Source organism: Octodon degus, unplaced genomic scaffold (assembly GCF_000260255.1).
Source record: "Octodon degus isolate 3935 unplaced genomic scaffold, OctDeg1.0 scaffold00031, whole genome shotgun sequence".
NCBI classification, from domain to species: Eukaryota; Metazoa; Chordata; class Mammalia; order Rodentia; family Octodontidae; genus Octodon; species Octodon degus.
In genome coordinates, this window is record NW_004524607.1 from 14,669,587 (window position 1) to 14,689,551 (window position 19,965).

Below are 19,965 nucleotides of genomic sequence, written 5' to 3' on the forward strand. Positions count from 1 at the left end.
TCCATCTGAATGCACCAGAGCCCTTTTACTTACAAGCTCTTTCCTATGCTTGTTGGCATTTGCCCCTCTGCCTTGAACATTTATCCTCTAGTCTGTGCATAGCTGGCTGCATCTCAGCTGAGAAGCCGGTAGCACGGACAGGAAAGTATGGACTCAGGTACCCAACAGTGTTCACACAGCCCTACTATTGACCTCTCTTTGCCTTTCTTCTCACTAGTAAAGCAAGGATAATAACAGTAATGACTCAGTGGGATACTGTATTAAATGAGTCATTATATATAAAACACTTAAAAGAGTGCTTGGTACTCAAAAATTGTTAATTATTGTTATTATAAAATATCATATGGAGAACATCACAGAAGTCATGTTTAATGAATGAAGCCAGACACAAAAGATTTCCCATTCAATGATACCATTTCTATGAAAGTTTTCAACAGTAATAAACACTAACTTATTTTAAGAGAAGTTAGGTTGGTGGGAGGGCAAGATGGAGGAAGGGGCAAGAGGGAACTCTCTCTACTGAGGTGGTGGTTATTTCTCTTGTTAAAATGTATTATCTGTGCTTGAAATCTATTTTGTTGTATATAAATTATAATTCAATAAAATGTTTTTTATATGTCACCTCCGTAGAGAGGCTGAGCAGAACACTTAATTTAAAGGAATCCCCCCACCCCAGTGTAATACTCTCAGTTGTCCTACCCTGATCATGTGCTCATAGCTAGTGTTTCATATGAAAGTATCTTGTTTACTATTAACTGTTTGCACATTAGAAGATGACCTCAGAGCAGGCAGCACATTTGATGCTTCGCTTTCCTTTCTGTGCTTAGCAACCAGAACAATACCTGGCATTACTAAATAAGTGTTCAGTAAATACCTATGAAAGAAATGGAGGAAGAAAAGTGGTACAATGAGAACGAGCCTTGGACACCCACCTCCAAAACAGCATCCTTAGTGTTTACTAGAAAGAATCTCAGAAGTATTCAAAATACCTTCCTTGTTTTTGACATGAGAACATGGGAAAAAGCCGTGACTGTCCATGGCTGCAGTTACAGTGAAATAAGTCCTGGAACCCATATCTCCCAGTCTTTTCACTACGGTTCAGTTCACATGCATAGATATATTCTACAAACATTCACAAAATGCCCATAAAATATAATATAAAAATTTTAAAACCACATTATTTTGAAAGCTCAGTTAACTATAAAAATATTATTACAACCAGATCTACTTCACTCAACCATTAAGTTGTGACTCCCAGCACAAGTGCTAATTTAAACAAATCTTTCTTGGAGCAATTGAAATGAAATGGTAATAAGTTAATGGATGTTCAAGTATTTAAGCATGAACAATTATGAGTCAGACTGCACTGAAGTCACCTGGGATGCTGTTTACTGCCCATACTTCACAGGCCAGATCATTACTGGCAAGCAGTCTATCGCAAAACTGACTGGAGGTTTGAAATATTTCATCTATAAACTTTGCATTTCCGGGAAAACCCATGAAAGAACACTTGTGCTTACACATTCCTGTCAGGTAGACTACAGGATACAATTTGAGCACAAAAACCTGCAATTAAGCAAAAGAATGGCATTGTACAGACCAAGCTTTTGTGTCCTAATCTGATAACTGCTGACATAAATTACCTCCTGGAGGTAAGAGAAACACTGCGTGGCATCAAGATCTCATTTCATACTTTGAGAAATAACAAGGAAAAAAGAAAATATATATAAGCCAAAATAACACACAAGAATTTATTTTCAAATTAGACCATATTTATAAGACAAAGCTATAGTCATCCTTGATATGCAAAGATGGCAAATTAACTGTTCTGATTCAGTAAATCAGAGAAATAAACATGCATTTTTTCCTTCTTCTCAGATAAATAAAACCCATAATTACCTATTCAAAATCTAGAGTATAACTTATTCTCAGTTCTTTGAAAACATCATTTACCCTTCCAAGATATTTTTTTGCCTTAAAAACCTTTTTTTTTTCCTTGAGCTTTGTTATTCCTGCATTCTTCCTCCTGTCTGCTGAGGAAGTTTGAAGGTATTATCTGTCTTTTCTTCATATCCACTCATTATTTCAGCCATTCCATGACTTCATAACTGCTAATCACATGCCCAGGCCAGACAGAATTATCAAAGAAATATCAGGTAGAGGTGCAGGTGGGAGTGGTGGTGGCAGTGGTTAGAAAATGTTTTGAGTACCAGAGCTTACAGATTGAAACAATTAACTCAAGAGAATTACAGAATACTGAATAAAGTTTTTTTTCCTATCTCAGAGTTTTGAACAAAACTTAAGAAAATAGTGTCTGAGGGCCTCAAGCACCCTAAAAATTACTACTAAGGTGGTCCAGGGGATTCTAGTCAATTACCTCTAATACATTATTGCAGAAGGGATGCTTAGCCTTTTTATGTGAAATATGGGAATCAGATGAATTTAGGGAAAGAAAGACCTTTGACCCGTGGAATGTAGAGGTAATAGGCCCTGGAATTTAACTGAGGGTTAGAGCCCTTGGACAAGATACTGAAAGAGCTTCTAGCATTTCTAAGTATACTCGTTAGAAGACAGCTTTTGTTTCGCCTTCTTTTATTAATTTCTTATTGCTTATGCAGTTTTAATTCCCCCTTCCACATAAGCTAACTTGCCCCCAAGGTCCAGGAATTAAGACTTTCGTATTTTTGGAGGATGATCACAATGGATATTTTAGTTCCTTCTCCCCAGGCTAGGAAACATCTTCACCAGGAACATAGCTTAGTGGCATAAGCACCTGCCTGGTGAGCATAAGATCATGAGTTCGATCCCTGGTACTGAAAAAAAAAATTGTACCTGGATAGGAAGAATCTTGACTTATTGTTGATTCCTCTGCTATTGATTCAGTTTCTGAAATACTTTACATACTCAAATAAGTTTTCTTTATGTAAAAAATATCCAAAGTTGGCCCAACTGGACCTCTCTGGACATGCCATACTGGCACATATATTTTATAGGTTCAAAAGAACCTATTGTATATCTGTAATATATTAAGCTTAACCTGAAGCTAACTATGTAATAATTGGCTCCTCCTGACTATGTAATAGGCATCTCAATCTTAATCTCCCTTAAAAGAGAATACAGAAATGACTACTAAAACTATATATATATATATATATATATATATATACACACACACACACACACACACACACACATACTGGCTTTCCCAATATTGTCTATTTCAGGAAATGGCAATCTATGCTATCAATTTATCAGGCCCAAAATCTTAAGTCATACAAGGCTTCTCTGTCTCTCCTGGCCTACATCCAACCCAAAAGAAAATATTGATTCTACTTTCAAAATATATCAATAACTGACACTTCTCACTACCTTTATATAAACCCAGGTTAACCTATATTATTTCAAATTGAAAGCTGTCTTCTAAATAAAGGATGAAAAAAGACGAAAGGGATATAAGAAATAATGATGAAAAGCACAAATAACATTGAGAAAATAAAGTGAAAAGAAGAATTAACCTGACACAGAAGAGCATGAGAGATTTAGTCAAGTAGACACAGGTATGAATTCTGGTTACACCATTTATCAGCTGCATATCCTTTGGTGAGTTAGCATCTCTAATATTCAGTTTTGATAGCTGTCAGTGGAGGTAATTATACATACTTCAGTGGGTAATGGTGAGATTTAGAAATAGGTACTCAATAAATAATGTATGTTGAAAAAGAAGGGCTACAAGGATGGTCAACATTTTAGCCCTAGCCATTCAAGGTCAATGAGGACTCAGGACATAAGAGAACCTGTACTGTAACATCCTGTAACTTAGTGGTGTCCCAAATTTACTGATCAAGGAGATTATGGGGCCACAGAGGAAAGTGACTGATAATGTATAATGTGCCTAAGGAGAGTCACCTAGAGAGAAAACATTCTCTCAGGCTTTCACAGAGAGTAAATTGGTCAAGTAATGGCTGTGACTCATCCACATGGCTGACACTGACAAAGAATCTACAAACTGTGGTACAGGGCTTCAGGATAAATCCTGAGGGGTTTTGACTGACCTTGTCAGATACAAAAGTTACATTTCTTGTTATATAGGTCTTGCTTTATCTTGGTCTTAACCGTCCAGCAGAAAAGTATAAAAACGAGGCATAAAAAGTAATGCCATATTAATATGCTGAGCTGTAAAAGGCTCAAGTCAACAATTTCCGACATTGCCAGCCCTACAGATAATCCATTACTATTATGGACTACTGGACTATATTGGATTATTTTGCTGAATTCACACACCTACAATATTTAAATAGAAATGGAATACCCTTCTCTGACAAAACTAAACATAAAAGGAGACACAAATGAAGGACCATTTTGTATCTGTATATACAAAATAGGATAGATATACAGCGACTTTCTCTTAATTCAATGAGAAGAAAGATTTATACTAATAGTGTTTGGACTGGATATCGTGTCTGCACCTTATACTATGAATAGCTACTATGAAGACAACAATATGCAATGTACTGATTATTGTAACTGTCCTACTAACCTGTTTTGAAACTGTCTCTTTGCTATTTCTTTCTCAATAAATAAAAAAAAATCAAAAAAAATAATGGATGTTAGGGTTATTAATAGGCTATGTAGGAGGAAAGGAGGCAGCATGCCTGCAAGTGGACAGCAAGACCTGCAGAGGATAGTGAACAGGCACCTGAGTGAGTGGTAAACGGAAAATAGCTGTGTGACATTAAGTAGCAGAATCCCTCTGATCTTCATTTACCTCATCTGAACTTAGGGAACAGCGGTTATACATGGAAGCACCAAAATTACAGAACACCTGTGTGAGAAAGACCAGACAACAATGACTCATCCATTTCTGTATGGCTGGGACTCAGACTCCTTTTTCCGGGGCATTGTAGAAGCTCTACCCTCCTCCATGAGGACTTGGACCCCTGATCAGAATGCTGGCTGTTCCATCTTGGATTCCCCTTCCAGGAACCATAAATGATGAAAGAAGGCAAAAAAGTGATTACACCACCGTCTGAAATCTTCTGGCCCTGCACTTTCCTACCTCCAGTCTAGTTATCTGAAAACCTCCAGCTTCAACTTCCCATCTAGACCGCAGGACCTGGCAGAGCTTCTGGCTCAAACAAGACCTCCATGGATCTACTCCAGAAATGGAATCCAGGACTGTGTTATGGATCTTCCCAGATGGCTGCTGTAGAAAGCTCCCAGCAGGGGACAGTAGTCCCTTGGCCTTCATCCACAGGACAGCTAATGCTGGGCCTCAGTGACCTGAGCATCAGTCCTGGCTTCAACCCCCCTGTGCTTCCGCAAGAGGCACTGTTCAAGCAGCAGTACAGGGAAGAGAAGACTCTGCCAGAGCAGCATTGAGAAAGGTTGGGGTTCCCTCAGAGGAAGAAAGCCTTCCTGGGCACTTGAGACACAGGCACCATTATCACATGGTACCTTACCCACTCAAAAGGAAAACCAGGGTCTCTTTTCCAGGCGGTAGAGCTCAGGATCAATTCAGATGTCAATGTAGATATTGTCAGGCCCTCATGCCAAATATTTCTGAGGTCACTGGGGATGGGAATGGGACCTTCAATCCCTCCTCCTGGGAAACCCTCGTGCAAGGTCTCAGTGGCTTGACCCTCAGCCTGGGCATCAATCGGCCTGGCCTCCAGCCAGGTGGGGTGCAGCAGCAGCAACTGTTCCAGAGGCTGCTCGGGCAGTGGTTGGAAGAGAACTAAGGTGCACATCCTGACCAGACAGAGACCTGTAGGGATTCAGACAGTTCCATGTTGTCACCATTGGGGAGCTGAGCTGTTTATGAAGACCAGAAGTCACTGTTGGAAGAGGAGTCCTGAGACTTGTGTCCTCATCTTTCCCACCCATCCTCCAGGGAACACTGAGAGGCATTCAATGCAGAGGAGACTGCACACCAGTGTTCTCTATCTCCCCTCATCTGGCACCCATGCAGCATGCTGTCGATTTCCCAGCCTAGAGCTCCACCTCTGCTCCTTAACTTCTTGTCAGGAAGGCATAAGATGTCTGTGTAGTGTGAATGCCTTGTTGATGTCCATGTGCTTTTGTACCATTTTACTGACTGCCACCCAGGAGCAGCAGGTGTGCTTGAAATGGCAGTGCTTGACTCTGAGATCCTGGTGCAGACATCTGCTGCCACAAAGGTGTGGGAAAGAGATGTGGAATTAGAACCTGATGCTTCAGCACTGTGCTGTGTGTGTAAACTATTATGACTGTGATAAGGTGACTGTGTGCTGTCTTGCTCCTTAGCAATCAAGTAGTATTCTCCCATGCAAGACTTTACATGGGTACCTCATCAATAATACCAAATAAACATATATGTGAAAGCAAAAAAAAATTTTAAAAAAGGTTATGTAATTAACTTTTCAAATTGCAAAGCATCAGGCTTCCTATTTCTCTAGAAAAAAAAAACAATCATCTATGGGGCTAAGGTTTAGCTTTTAAAGGTCATGAAATAATGTTAAAAAGTGAAGCGGAAAGAAGATGTAGTTCTTCACCCAGGACAAAGAACAGTCCTGCTGCTATCTTAGAGAACTGTTGGAGCATAGGGAAGCTAAAAGCAGCTGCAGGCAACTGTGTTTCAGTTGTGTAATGGATCCACTTTGAATGAAATGTTTCAGATTTAAAAAGACAATTCTGGTAGTATAGAAGTGATAAAAACCATCTGACTTTTGCCAGCCAACCACAGGGGCGTGAATAATGTCAATGTGCCTATCTTCAGTTGAAAGCAAATCTTGCCAGATACAGTAGCACACACTTTAATCTCAGCTACTTTGGGAGGATGGAGCAGGAAAATCACAAGTTTGTTGCCATCCTGGATAAATGTGTGAGAGCTTGTCTCAAAATAAAAAGGGCTAGGATGTACTTCAGTGGTAGAGCACTTGTCTAGCACATGTGAAGCCCTGGGTTCAATTTTTTTTTAAAAGCAGATTTTTTTTTTAAAGTGGAAAGCATTGTATCTTTGAATGACATAAAAACTTGTGGAGAAACACATGACCATAATGATTTATGATTTCTTGCACAGAAGGTACTTAATAAATGTGACGTGATGATGAGGTGGAAAATATAAAACTAAAGGGCCTTGCAGGAGTATAAATATCCATAATGAGCTTCATTTAATCTCTTAAAAAAGGAAGACCATCACACTATTTCACTGGGATTGGAGACTTATCAACAGTCACGCAATTATAAACAACCTTTTTTTATTATATGCTAAGTTAAAGCTCTAATAGCATCATTAAATTATTATAGCACTTTAGAAATAAAATAGTCTTTAACATAAATTTTGAATTTTAAAAACACTTATGAAATTAAAATTTATTGCATTAAGTACATATTAATATATGAATAAATATTTCATGATCATAGCTAGATTATAAGGTTAACAAATGAATTAACTCATACTTGCTACAAAGTTGAAATAATCATTCCACTATTGTTTGCTAACATTGATATTAACTAAGAGCTCTAAAAGCTTGAGATAAAGCCTAATTCAATATACCCCTGTGTTAGTAACTTCCTTTTTACTAAGGCAAAATACCTTAAACATACAAGTTATAAGAGGAGTGGTTTACTTTAGTTCACAGTTTGTAGGGGTTTCAATCCATAGTCATCTGGTTCCAAGGCAAGGTGGTATAGCAGCAGAGAAACAGTCCATGGCAAGGAAAACAGAATACTGCAAGCCTTCCTTCTTTCCCTTTCTATTCCATCTAGGATCTAAGCCTATTGGCTGATGCCACCCATACCTAGGGTAGGTTTTCTCTCTTTAGTAAAACTATTACCTACACCCAGAATTATGCCAAACCAATCAGTGGACTAACCCATTATCATACACCCATGATACAGTTTCTTTCAAAAGCCCCACCTATGAGTGCATGAAACTGTGAGGGAACAGCTAGACATAAGCAATAATACCTCTCCATTTCTGGTACAAGTTCTCCCCCAACACTTATTCTATCTTCACCTGCCATTCTGTGCTCACCCTGGAACTTTGTTGAACACTTACATAGAAATCTATCACAGCTACGTTTTGTTCAGTCTAGTAGCCTCCTGAGGGAAAGACACATTTATTCTTCATTTTTGTTCGACCAAAACTCAAGAGATATCTATTATGACAATGTAGATATCTATTAGTCAATGTAAAGGCTGATATCTAAATAACATTTAATAAAATGAAAGGAAAATATTGACAAGGCAGGTGTAAATCTCAGCCACTTTTATAATTTCATTTGAAACCTACCCAGAAAGTTGGCTTACACATACCATTTTTGTCAAATAAAACAAAAAGAAGTAACACATGAGCCTCTTCCTGTCATGAATTTTTATCTGAACACAACTACTTGACAGTATAAATATTTGACTTTTATCCTAAGCCTTCAATATTTCATGATTATTTGGGAAATTTTTAACACTGAAATTTTTATATTTGGAAGTGTTTTTAAATATGATTACAGAATGCCTAATCAAGCAATATATACCAAGTGTTCATTTTAATCATAAAAGATTCAAATAAAGAAAACCTGTCTGGCATTAGATAAATATCTTTATGTGTAATAGGCAAGAACACCTTGAAATAATGCTTAACTAATCACAAAGCGACTATTCCGCAATAGATGGACAAGCCACTAATTAGACGAAGGGAAATAAAACTGTCATGGTAGGATAAAAGGATAAAGAGGAATAAACAGTAATTACTGTTTTATCGTCAGAGAAAGTACTATCAAGCGTGGCTCAATAAAAGGGGGGAGGGATCCACAGCTGTATAAGTAAATATCAGCCCTTGTTAAATCAGTACTTGAAGCTAAACACAATTCAGGGACGACAATGACATCTTAAAAAGTACATTCAAAGGCAGAAAAGAATGAACTGCAAGTAAGGGTGCTTTAGGTCCTGGATATGAAGCATGCTGGAGAATAACATTACATGGTCACTTGTTTAAGCTGCTTAAAAACAATAAAGCCAGTCCCCAAATAGGTTTTTATTAAGGACCGAGGTAAGGCTACCAGACTAGGTTGTTCTTTTAAAATCACTGCTCACTTTAATTGGTTCACATACTACGCAAATGGTATGAGCAAGTGTAATTAATTGCATCTGAGACTTTAATGTTTCGAGCAACTTACATTCTGTTGCTTGGAATGATCTTGTGCCCTTCTCTAAACCAAGTCACTTGAGGTCTAGGGTAGCTGCTGATGGGCAGCAAGTTGAGAACTGCTGCATGTCCTTGAGAAACCATTTTCCTTTGGTCTGTGTCCATGAAATTTCCCATATCTGCAGAGAAAAATGAGACTGTTTAGGTTATACAAAGCACTCTTGTTGCAGGGAGTGGGGCTCAGAAGTGGAAATAATTGTATTTCACAGTGAAGTCAGCAGTGATGCTATATGTTAACAAGAAGACAATCAAGGCTAAATGACAGTGCTGAGGGGTGCTGACCAGGCTGGGGGTGAAGCACAGGCAGATTCCTCCACCTCAAGAGTGGCCAAGAAGCGCATTAATTAGCAGAGCCTCAGAGCCTTTGTCTTACTGTAAAAACAATGGAACAATTGCATCTGACTGTGTACTGAAATAAACTGCTAAAAGGAATCCTCTTCCTACAGGAAGCAGTTTTCACAGATGCAGTAATAAAATGCTTCAAGTATCTCCTCAGCTCAGGCTTTCGCTCTGCCGGGTTTCTCCTCATCTTCACTTCTGTGGCGAATGCCTTCCTAACAGGTCTTTTGGGAGCAGTATTTTCTAACCACTATATAGTTTATAGTCAGTTCTCATCCACCCTTGCACTGCTGACATAATTTGGGACAGCCAGTCATTGTTCCCTCACTTAAAAATGTTAGAAAAATAAGGTCACAGAAAAATAGCCATTTTTGTATAAATATAAACAGGACTTTTAAACTGATAGCTTGAAATGCTTTTAAAAAGTTTTCATATTATGGTCAGATACAGATAAATGTGTATACAAAGATACAGTAAGTCCTCAAATTACACACATTCAAATTGTGAATTTCCATGGATATACTATGTAAGATTCATAGTGTAGTGTTTAAGACTCACTTTGCTGGATTACAAACGAATCCGACTTATAAAGTTCTCCCAAGATGGAACTCAATCATAAGTCTGGGACTTACTATATAGGAAACACTATTTTAAAAATGTATTTAAGTTTGAAATATTCCATAAAAGACTATAGATAATAGTCTTTCCATTCAAAACTTATTGTTTGCATGATAGTGTGTAATATTCGAGGGAAGAGAGAAAACAAATTAAGAAAATATGCATGGTTACTTTGATGTAAAGTAAAATGTGTTATCAAAGGGATAAAGAAAAGGAAGTTAAGAGAAAATGTAAGTAACAGAGATGAAGGGTAAAATCGAACATATACATAATTAAACAAAGAGAAGTCCAAGCTCAAATTTATAAAATAGAATTTGGTATATTAAATTCCAGGCACTTAACTTCCTCCAATGTGGTCTGGGTATTGATTGCCACTCTATTTATTATGTTTTCAATTACCCTATTGAATAGAAGTTCCGAATTAGCTGAGTGACTTCATCATTACAATTCAGAAAAATTTATGCCTTCCTAGTGACCTAAAACATAATTAAGCGTGATAGTATCAGTGCCTCACACAGTCATTAAAGCTTATGGTAGAACTGTAACATAACTAGGTACTGTTTTATTTTATATATTAACACAAAGCTGCAGGCTTTAACTGAAGTCAAAATAATAAGTGAGGAAATACCATCACCAAATAGCACAGCCAACAAAGAGGCCAGACAGTGTTCCCTAAAGTCATAATATCTCAGAACGCTGCTTACTTTTAAGCAGAGAGACATTCAGTAGTATATTGAAACACAATAAAGCAGACAGTTCATTTCAGATAGATTCTATTCTTCATAGCTTTCAGTTAAAAAAAAAAAAGACAATAGGTAGAAGCCAAATTCCCTGACCTCTTTCTCCTGAAGATGACATTAAAATTCAAGCTCTCTAAAGTTTTATAACTCTTCCAATTACTTTTAAAAGTTTCATTCTCTAAAATGGAGAGAAATAAATAAAAGATCTGCTATAAATTTATAACAACTGCTACATCAACTTTCCATGTACTTTTCATAGTCAAGCAAAAAGATTTCTAAACACATTATCATTGGAAAGAACTACTTATGACTTCATGTAATTTGACCTAATTGGACTCAACTTTTCTAAATGTATAAACATTTTGAATCCCAATATAACACAATCTAAGAGAAGACTAACTGATTCAGAGTATAGAAATCACCTGATACTTCCATTCATCTCCTCCAGGGTCATGCTAGGACCCTTCCTCTTTTCTGATGGAAAAAGCAGAATCTACCTCCACAGCCCTTCCCCAATCAGCCACATGGCTGTTTATTCATCTCTCATCAGCTTTAGTAATCATTTTATTTTTATATAGCTTATCAGTCCCTACAATGGTTGAACGTGATTATGAACTGTTCCCCACAATTGCTTTGTCATGTTTGTCAATGAAGAAGGTCTGTAGACTGCACACATACATGCAACTTGAACTTCTGATTTTCTTTGCAACAGTGCTCCCATTCTGTTTCGCACCACACAGCGGTAAAATCCAGCATCATGCTTCTGTAAGGATGAAATAATGTACCTGCCAAATACCAAAAAGAAGTGTTAATAGTCACATATAGAATGGTGCCTATATCTCATATAATAGGTGCTCAATGTACGCTATTTACATACTCCAAGAACTACACCATCTTTCCCTGTCAAAAGCAGTATCAATTGTGGTTTGTTTCTGAGATTACTGCATCAATATCTGCTCCTAAGTAGGCTGTGAATAGCACGTGAAGCTGGGACCCACCTCTGTTTCATTTGCTATTCAATCCTGGTGCTTAGCACAGTATCACGTGCAAGGTAGATATTATTTATGGTATGCTGCATGCAAGATGTAAATAATAAAAGATAAATCCATTTAAATTACAGCCACCATAAAAAGAAAAAAAAATACAGCTACCTGACGATCAAAAATTATTTCCTTTAACTCCCTGAAAAACCTCAAAATTTCTAGAAATGACTTCTGGAGTTGGGGATAACCTTAACAAAATACGTTGCTTTATTCTGTGTGAAAGTTCAGATATCACCTTCAGGATGCGGTATATCCATCCCAAGAATCACTTCTTTATCCATCTCGGTGTGAACTTCTGCCAAGTAACTAACACACCTTTTCTTACTTCTCCATGTGGGCTGACATTCACTTAATTTTCTTTTTTTTTTTGAGACAGTGTCTATGTTGTGCAGGCTGGCTTTGAACTTGGTTCAGTAGCCTAACCTGGGCCTAAATTCAATAGTAGTCTTCCTGCCTCAGCCTCCTAAGTGATGGGCTTACAGGTATATGCTACTTAGCCTGCCTGACTTAATACTTCAAGATGTCAAAAATAGCCATTTCAAGTGTAATTTCCACTTCAGTAGATATAAGAAATTATCTTACAACTGTATGGCCTTCCAAAACTTTAGTACATTTAGACATAATTAAAAGATATGGTTTCTATAAAAAGCCTCCTTTAGGTTTGCTGCTAGTGTAATTTAGAATGTTTTAAAATCACAAACAAGTAAGAATATGTAAGCTTACTTGTGCTACCTTACCAAACAAGTAAGGACATGGCCAGTTGCAGAAAGCAGCAAGCTTCTGGCCCTATAATTGCTTCACTACCTGAGATGTGACATTAATTGGTTGCCAGACAATGCTCACAAACAAATCAAAGAAGGGAGGTTAGAAATGAAAGCAAAAATCATAATGAGCTATCAAATTTGTACATCCACAGACACACAGATGATGGCAAAGGTATGAAAAAATAAAAACCCTGGCACACTGTGGGAATGTACACTGGATGTAGACACTACAGAATACGGGGGTGGGAGGGCCTCAAAAACTATGAGATACAACTAACACATATGTGACCAAGAAACCCACATTCTGGGTAATATCCAAAAGAAATGAAATCAAGTTCCTGAAAAAATATCTAATTTTCCATGTTCATAGTAGTGTTATAATCACCAAAACACAGAAACAATATAAGCACCTATCGACAGATGAGCAGTTTTAAAGACATAGGGAAACATAGGAAGTGTCACTGGAAATAAAAAGTGAGGGCAGATAGCTCAGTAGTCTATGTGCCTGCCTGGCAAGTGCAAAGACCCCATTTGATCCCTGGTACCACATGCCTTGAACGACCCTGAACCCTGGACAAGCTGTGTCTGCCACCGGAACCAGGCATGATGGTACATGACTGTAATCCTAGCACTGGGGAGGCTGAAACAGGATGGTCACTATGAGTCTGAGCTGCAGAGCAAGACCCTGTACCAAATACATAAATAAATAGAAAAGATTTTTTAAAAATTAAAAAGAAAAAGAAAGAGAAGTTGAATATTTAAATTTTCAAACATTATAGTAACAGACATACTGACATTAATCCTCTTCAAAATGCTTCCCTTGTTGTAGATGCACTTAGCCAATCACTCTGGCTACTTTCTCAGGTAGTTCTGTAAGTCCATTTACAAGCTTTGTTTTTATTGTTGTTGGGGTGTTTTCAGAGGTGAGTGTGGCTATCCCCAGGTCCAGAATAACCATTCAAAACGGTTGCCATTCACAATTATTTTGCCTTTGGAGAACAGCTAGAAGTTATATGGTACTAGATTTGGTGAACAATGTGGATGAGGATGCACTGTCACCTTTTAATATCCCTGGCTTTCAGTTGGATGGCACTTAGCAGGAGCATTCATTGACTTGTTCTCATACCTCCGAAAGAGCCTAACAAAAGAGGACTTTCAGAACTACTTTAGAAAGTGGCGAGAACAATGGAATAAGTGTGCTCAAAATTTTTTTTGAGAGGAATTAATGGCAATACATATTTTACTGTGATAATCTTTATATTTAAAAATAGTATTTCTTTCTTTTTTTTTTTTTTTTTTTTTTTTTTTGTGGAACCAGGGATTGAACTCAGGCCCTTGTGCTTGCCGGGGAAGCGCTTATTCCACTGAGCCATCTCCCCAGCCCCCAAAAATAGTATTTCTGATTATCTTCTGTACACATGAGGTAATATCGCATAGTCTTAAAAAAGAAAATAATAACATTTTCAACAATATGGATGAAACTTCAGGACAATCTGCTTCTGTGGTTAAACTATTTTAACTTTTGTAAGTTATTATCATATACTATTTTCCTTTTGCCCTATGGCTGATTTTACTTAGCAGATTTTAGCTGTCAGGGTCTGGTGAGAGAGGAAATGAAGAAATAAAATGTCTACCTCATAAGTTAAAAAGGCCTAGATGTCTATTGTACAGCATAGTACCTATAGTTGACAATAGTCATAATAGCTAAATCTTGGTAGTGGCTTATATGTCCATCAACAGACAAACAGGTAAAGAAATTATTGCTATTTATACATAACAGAGTACTATGCTGCCATAGAGAATAATCTTGAGTTATTTGTAGACAAATGGATGCACCTTGAGACCATAATGTTAAGTGAAATAAACCAGACACATAAGCTCAATTATTTCATGGTTTCTCTTAGATGAGAAATCAAAAATACAAATAAAGAGCAAACTAAAAGATAATAGGAAGGGATAACTGCTGACAAGAGACTAACAGATGGAGAGGACAAAAAAGGATGAAAAATAATTAAGAAGTGTTATGTGCATGTACCAGTACTCCAAGGGGAATACAGACATTATATCTTATAAAAACACACTAATAAAAATATTTAAATTTTTAAAAGGATACAAAAATACAGAATTTTATATTTTAAAATTTGTTAGGATGTACATGTTGTCATCACAAGAAAATAGTAGTAACAAAAAAAGAGGATAGGAAGAAATATTTGGAGGTGATGCAGAGGCTTCATACTCTGAACTGTGATAACAGTTTCATGGGTGTATACTTATCTCCCAATTCATTAAGTTGTGTACACTAATCATGTACAGCCTTTTGTATGTTAATCATGTCACTTTTTTAAATAAAAAATTATGAACTGGGATGCAGCTCTGTGGCACAGGGTTTGTTTGGAAGAATCTGAGTTTCACCTTTAATACTAGCGAAATTCTTAAAAAGTGAATGGATATGCATTGTGAATGAAGAAATTAACTCACCTATGAATGCAAAAAACAAAGACTAAGACTTGAGCTTTGTGTACTTCACATATGGGAAGGTGTTTATTATGAGAAAGAAAAGAGAGCTCGAACCCACTTACATAATATTTTTTTTCCTGAAAAACAGAAAACACCATTTCATACGAAAATGATGTGCAATTAATAGGTGTCCACAAATTTTTAAAAGTGTCTTTTTCCAAAACCAATCAATGAAAGCTCATTTAAAAATCAGGTAATAAGACAAAATGTACAGCATAATTTATTTCTATAGCTCCCAAGCATACCCTGAGTCATTTATATTCAACCAATTGTCCATCTTTCAATTTAAGTATGTCCAATTAGTCATCCCAAAAAAGGGACTGATAAGAATGATTTTTAAGTGAATAAAAATTTAGATTGGTCAATTCATACAATTCAACATTAAGCAAATATTAATCAAAGTATGTTTTCCCTCTGATAACCTGTCTTGAGATCCTGAGAGGATTCATAAAAGTTTTTATGAGAAAATTTTTTTGAATTTTTATCTTAAATTTTTTTCTTCTATTGTGAAGAACATTTCATCCAAAAATTAATTAATGAAGACAACCAGAATAATATCAAACTGAACACAGAGTCAGTGTCACTTCATGAAATTACAAATCAGTAATGGGAAGGTGAGCAGCAGCTTTGATTGCTATATGCCGAGATTATAATAAAGAGGAATGTTGAGATTAGATTAAAACAAAATGAACAAAATTTTACAAAAAAGAAATAGAACCAGTCATTGCAGTATGGATTTGTAAAGCTACAAACACAATATTTTTTCACGGGAGCATAATCATATTTACATAATTTTCACTCTATTTTTCTCCTTAGTATCCCAAATAGATCTTAAATTCTTATGAACTTCTATAATAATCCTATGAACTAATGCACAAAAATAGTACTGCTTTCAGACAACAGGGACAAACAAGATTCAAAATTGAATAATAGGCATATGCTGTTTTCTACCATCTCTTTAGTCTAATGTTTCACTAGGGAAAATATCCTACAAAGAGTTGCAAAGTCCTCTACCTATTATTGGAATTCCTACACAAATTATGTTCACCTAACAGATGGAAATATTCATTGTAAGTATATTGCTTATAAACACACATTTTTAAGCAGAGGAAGTTTCCTAGCTCTTTATAAGATAGTATGATAAAATCTTAGCACCATATGCCACTAGATATAGGAAACGCTTGCTCCTCTTTCCAATCAACACAGCAGGAAACATTTGTTTTTGCTGTATCAAGACAGAATATTGCTAGATTATTAGAATATTTTCCAGGGTCAGTTCAAAATAAAAAATACCATATTAAAGGAAATCAAATAAAACCCCCAATAAAGCCAACATTTAAATGTTCATGACTGCAAAGTAAAGTTACAAATCCCACTCTGAATAGGCCATCCAAATTTTCTACAAAGCAGTCGTGGGTCTATTCTAGTTCATGAATAATTGCTTGATGACCCTAGTGGTAGAAATTTCACATTTGTGATCTGCCCAGGATGTAAACTACTTGCTCATACTAGAGATTCTTCAACACAGAAGTCTCAATGAAGATAGAGCATATCTTACATTCAAAGACAAAAAGACTACATATAGGTATGTCCAGATCATTTACCGGGCACAGGTTGAGACTCAGCATGGCCAATTTGGCACACCAGGTGATGCACAGAAATAGGGCTCAATGACTAATCTCACAGCTGTACTTGGGAGGACAGGGTGGCAGTGGGATACAAAGGTGGTCAGGACAAAGCAAAACCTAGACCAGGGGAGCAGTGACAGTGTTCTGTGCTAGCTGGGCATAGGCACAAGAGTGGTACCAATGTTCAGCCAAACCCTAGATTGCAAGTCAGATGAATCTTTTTCTGCCCCATTTCCACTCTCTCTTGTGATGTCCACTATCCACACAAAAAAGAGAACACTTTTGGAGTTGAAGATACCTTCTAAATTCTATACCACAGGACATAGTCAAAATAATTACAGTTAATTAGAGTGGGTAAGAATACTTTAAGGTTACTAGGTACCCAACATAGTAACAGAAAAAGTTAAGCAATGACTCACCAATTTCTTGTTTTAAAAGCATGGCATCCTGGCAAAACACTAAGAGTCATTAGTTGATAATGACTCCCTAGAAACTGTGACAATTTAACCTTTTATAAGGAATTTTCCTGAATGTGAACTGCTACCATATTAGAAAATGTGTAACAAGGGCTGGCTAGATAGCTCAGCAGACTAAAGTGCCTGCTTAGGCAGAGTGCAGCAGCTGGGGTTCAATCCCCAGCATGCTGTGTAGGCCCCACCCCCGGGGCACACTGAGATGGTGATTGAGACTGGGTGTAGGGGGCATGCCTGTAATCCCAGTGCTTGGGAGGCTAAAAACAGGAGAATCATTATGAGTCCAATCTATGTAGTAAGATCCTGTAGACCCTGTAGACCCTGTACCAAATACATAAAAAAAAAAGTCCAACAAATACTATGGGTTTCAGAAGAGTTACTAGGAGCAGTCAGATAAATGAATAAATACTTATCAAACTACCACATCTTCAGAACAAGGAGAAAACCTATATAGCAGTATCTTGAGTCATAAACTTAATTCTTTACATGATTCTGGCTGCAAACTAAAATGGACAAAAACTGAATCAAATTTCCCCATTGGGTCAACATTGAACCTAACTGCTGAATTTGATTCTGTTCTTGTCCAATTTAGTTAGGAAACATAATTTAATGCATAAGAAAGAATTTTTATCTCCATTAAAATCAAATGTAAGTATTTTCTTTCTCAGTGCCAATATCCATTTTATGACACCTGAGATAAGACTACTTGTCACAACTATAATTTTTATGCTAGGATGAAAATTCTTATTTTTGCCAGCAAGATAGTTCAGTGGACTAAGCGTCTGCTTTGGCAAGCATAATCACTAGGATTCGATTCCCAGTCCCCCATGCCACACCGGCCCTGCCTCTGGGGTGCACTGAGCCAGTGACAGAATCTGGGTGTGGTGGCAAATGCCTGTAATCCTGGCACTGAGGAGGCTAAAAACAGGAAGACCATTTCCTCTGAGCTTTCTAGTGAGACCCTGTACCAAATACACAAATGGAAAAAAAAAAAAAAAAAAACTTCCTATTTTGCTTGAAAATACTTAGCATGTTCTACAGTAAATTTTTGTATATTGTCCCAGAGCCTATTTTTATTCTTAAAGTGAAAAAAAAAAAAAGGTTAGGGAAATAAAGCTATTTGTATCCTTCTTGGAAATATATCATTTTAGAATAAAATAGTAATTATTTTTAATTTTACTTCTATAAATTCCTTAGATGAAATCTAAAAAATAATAACTAAAAGTGGAATTGATTGGGCTTTTTTCAAATAAAATTACAAAACAAAAATCCCAGACTGAAATTTCGTAAGTGGCAGGTACACAATTTTGAAGGTATACACAGCTCACCACAGGCCATAAACATTTGGCAAGATGAGGAGAGTATTGTTTAAAAACAAAATAATCAGGGCCAGGGAGATAGCTCAGTGGCATAAATACCTGACTGGCAAGCACAAGGTCTGAAGTTCAATCCCTGGTACCAAAAAGGGGGAAAAAAAAGAAAGAAAGAAAGAAAGAAAGAAAGAAAGAAAGAAAGAAAGAAAGAAAGAAAGAAAGAAAGAGAAAAAGAATTAGTAGGAGCTTAAAACAGTAAGATACAGGGGCTTGCAAGATAGCTCAGTTATTTAAACACCTGTTGTCCTAAACTAAGGTGCAGGGGACCACAGTTCAATCCCCAGCTACACATGCCTGCCAGAACCAAGGCAGCCTGAGCCAAGAAAAAAAAAAAAAGTAAGATATAAACTGTATAATAATAACACTGTATTTGGAAAAATTATTTATTCTATTTTACTTCAAATTTTGTATTAAAATGAGGATGATAAACAGGTGCCTGGAGTTATGGGTTATGGCTATTTCCGTATTATAAATCTAGGGAATATAACACTTCCAGCGATCATCAATTACAAGTCAAGTTTCCACAAGGTTTTTACTGACACTGTATCATCAATAACTATATTTAAACTTTATCTTAAAAGTTAGAAAAGTCAATCTGAAGTTTATGACGTCATATTAAAATGTTCCTACAACTCCTTATCTTAAACTCTCTCATTGATATGATTTTCCCTCCCATAAACATTTTTGTGGCCCCTTTATTCTTAATTCATTCCTCTTTCTTCCTATCCAGTCATGGGCAGAAAGGTGAAATTTAAATTTAGTAAAGCTGGGCACATGACTGAAACTAGTCTGTCAATCTAGCATTACTAGATTTAAATGCTCTTTCAAGTCAGTGAGACCAAATGTCAGAAAACCTTTGGGTAAAAAGACATTGATTTTTTTTATAGTTTAAAATCCTTTATCTCTGATTACTTAATTCTTTATAATGTTAGATGCTCTGTGGATGTAAAATAGTTTGTGATTTTTTTTTTTTTTCTGCTGGTGGACACCACAACAGAAGCATTGTCAGTGTCTCTTCCAACTGCTGTCATGTCTAGTCAGTCTCCTAAGCAGCCCAAACAGCTACAGAAGCTCTTCTTTAGAGGGCTGAGCTTTGAAACAACTGATAAGAGTCCGAGGAGCCATTCTGAACAATGGGGAACACTCACAGACTGCGTGGTAATGAAAGACCCAAACACCAAACATTCCAGGGGCTTTGGGTTTGTCACTTAACACTACTATGGAGGAGGTGGATACAGCCATGAATGCAAGGGCACACAAAGTGGACATGAGTTGTGGAACCAAAGAGC

General features: G+C 36.8%; 1 protein-coding gene across 2 annotated transcripts in view; it reads right to left on the minus strand.

Moving 5' to 3' along the window:
* Window positions 1-19,965, minus strand: part of Sdk1 (sidekick cell adhesion molecule 1) — a 986,062-nt gene that overhangs the window by 559,988 nt on the left and 406,109 nt on the right. For both annotated transcript variants that reach the window (XM_023713416.1, XM_023713415.1), the window contains exons 3-4: window positions 11,557-11,663; window positions 9,153-9,300 (exon numbers count right to left, since the gene is read on the minus strand). In XM_023713416.1, coding sequence (XP_023569184.1) covers window positions 9,153-9,300; window positions 11,557-11,663 — 255 coding nt within the window. The remainder of the gene's footprint in view (window positions 1-9,152; window positions 9,301-11,556; window positions 11,664-19,965) is intronic.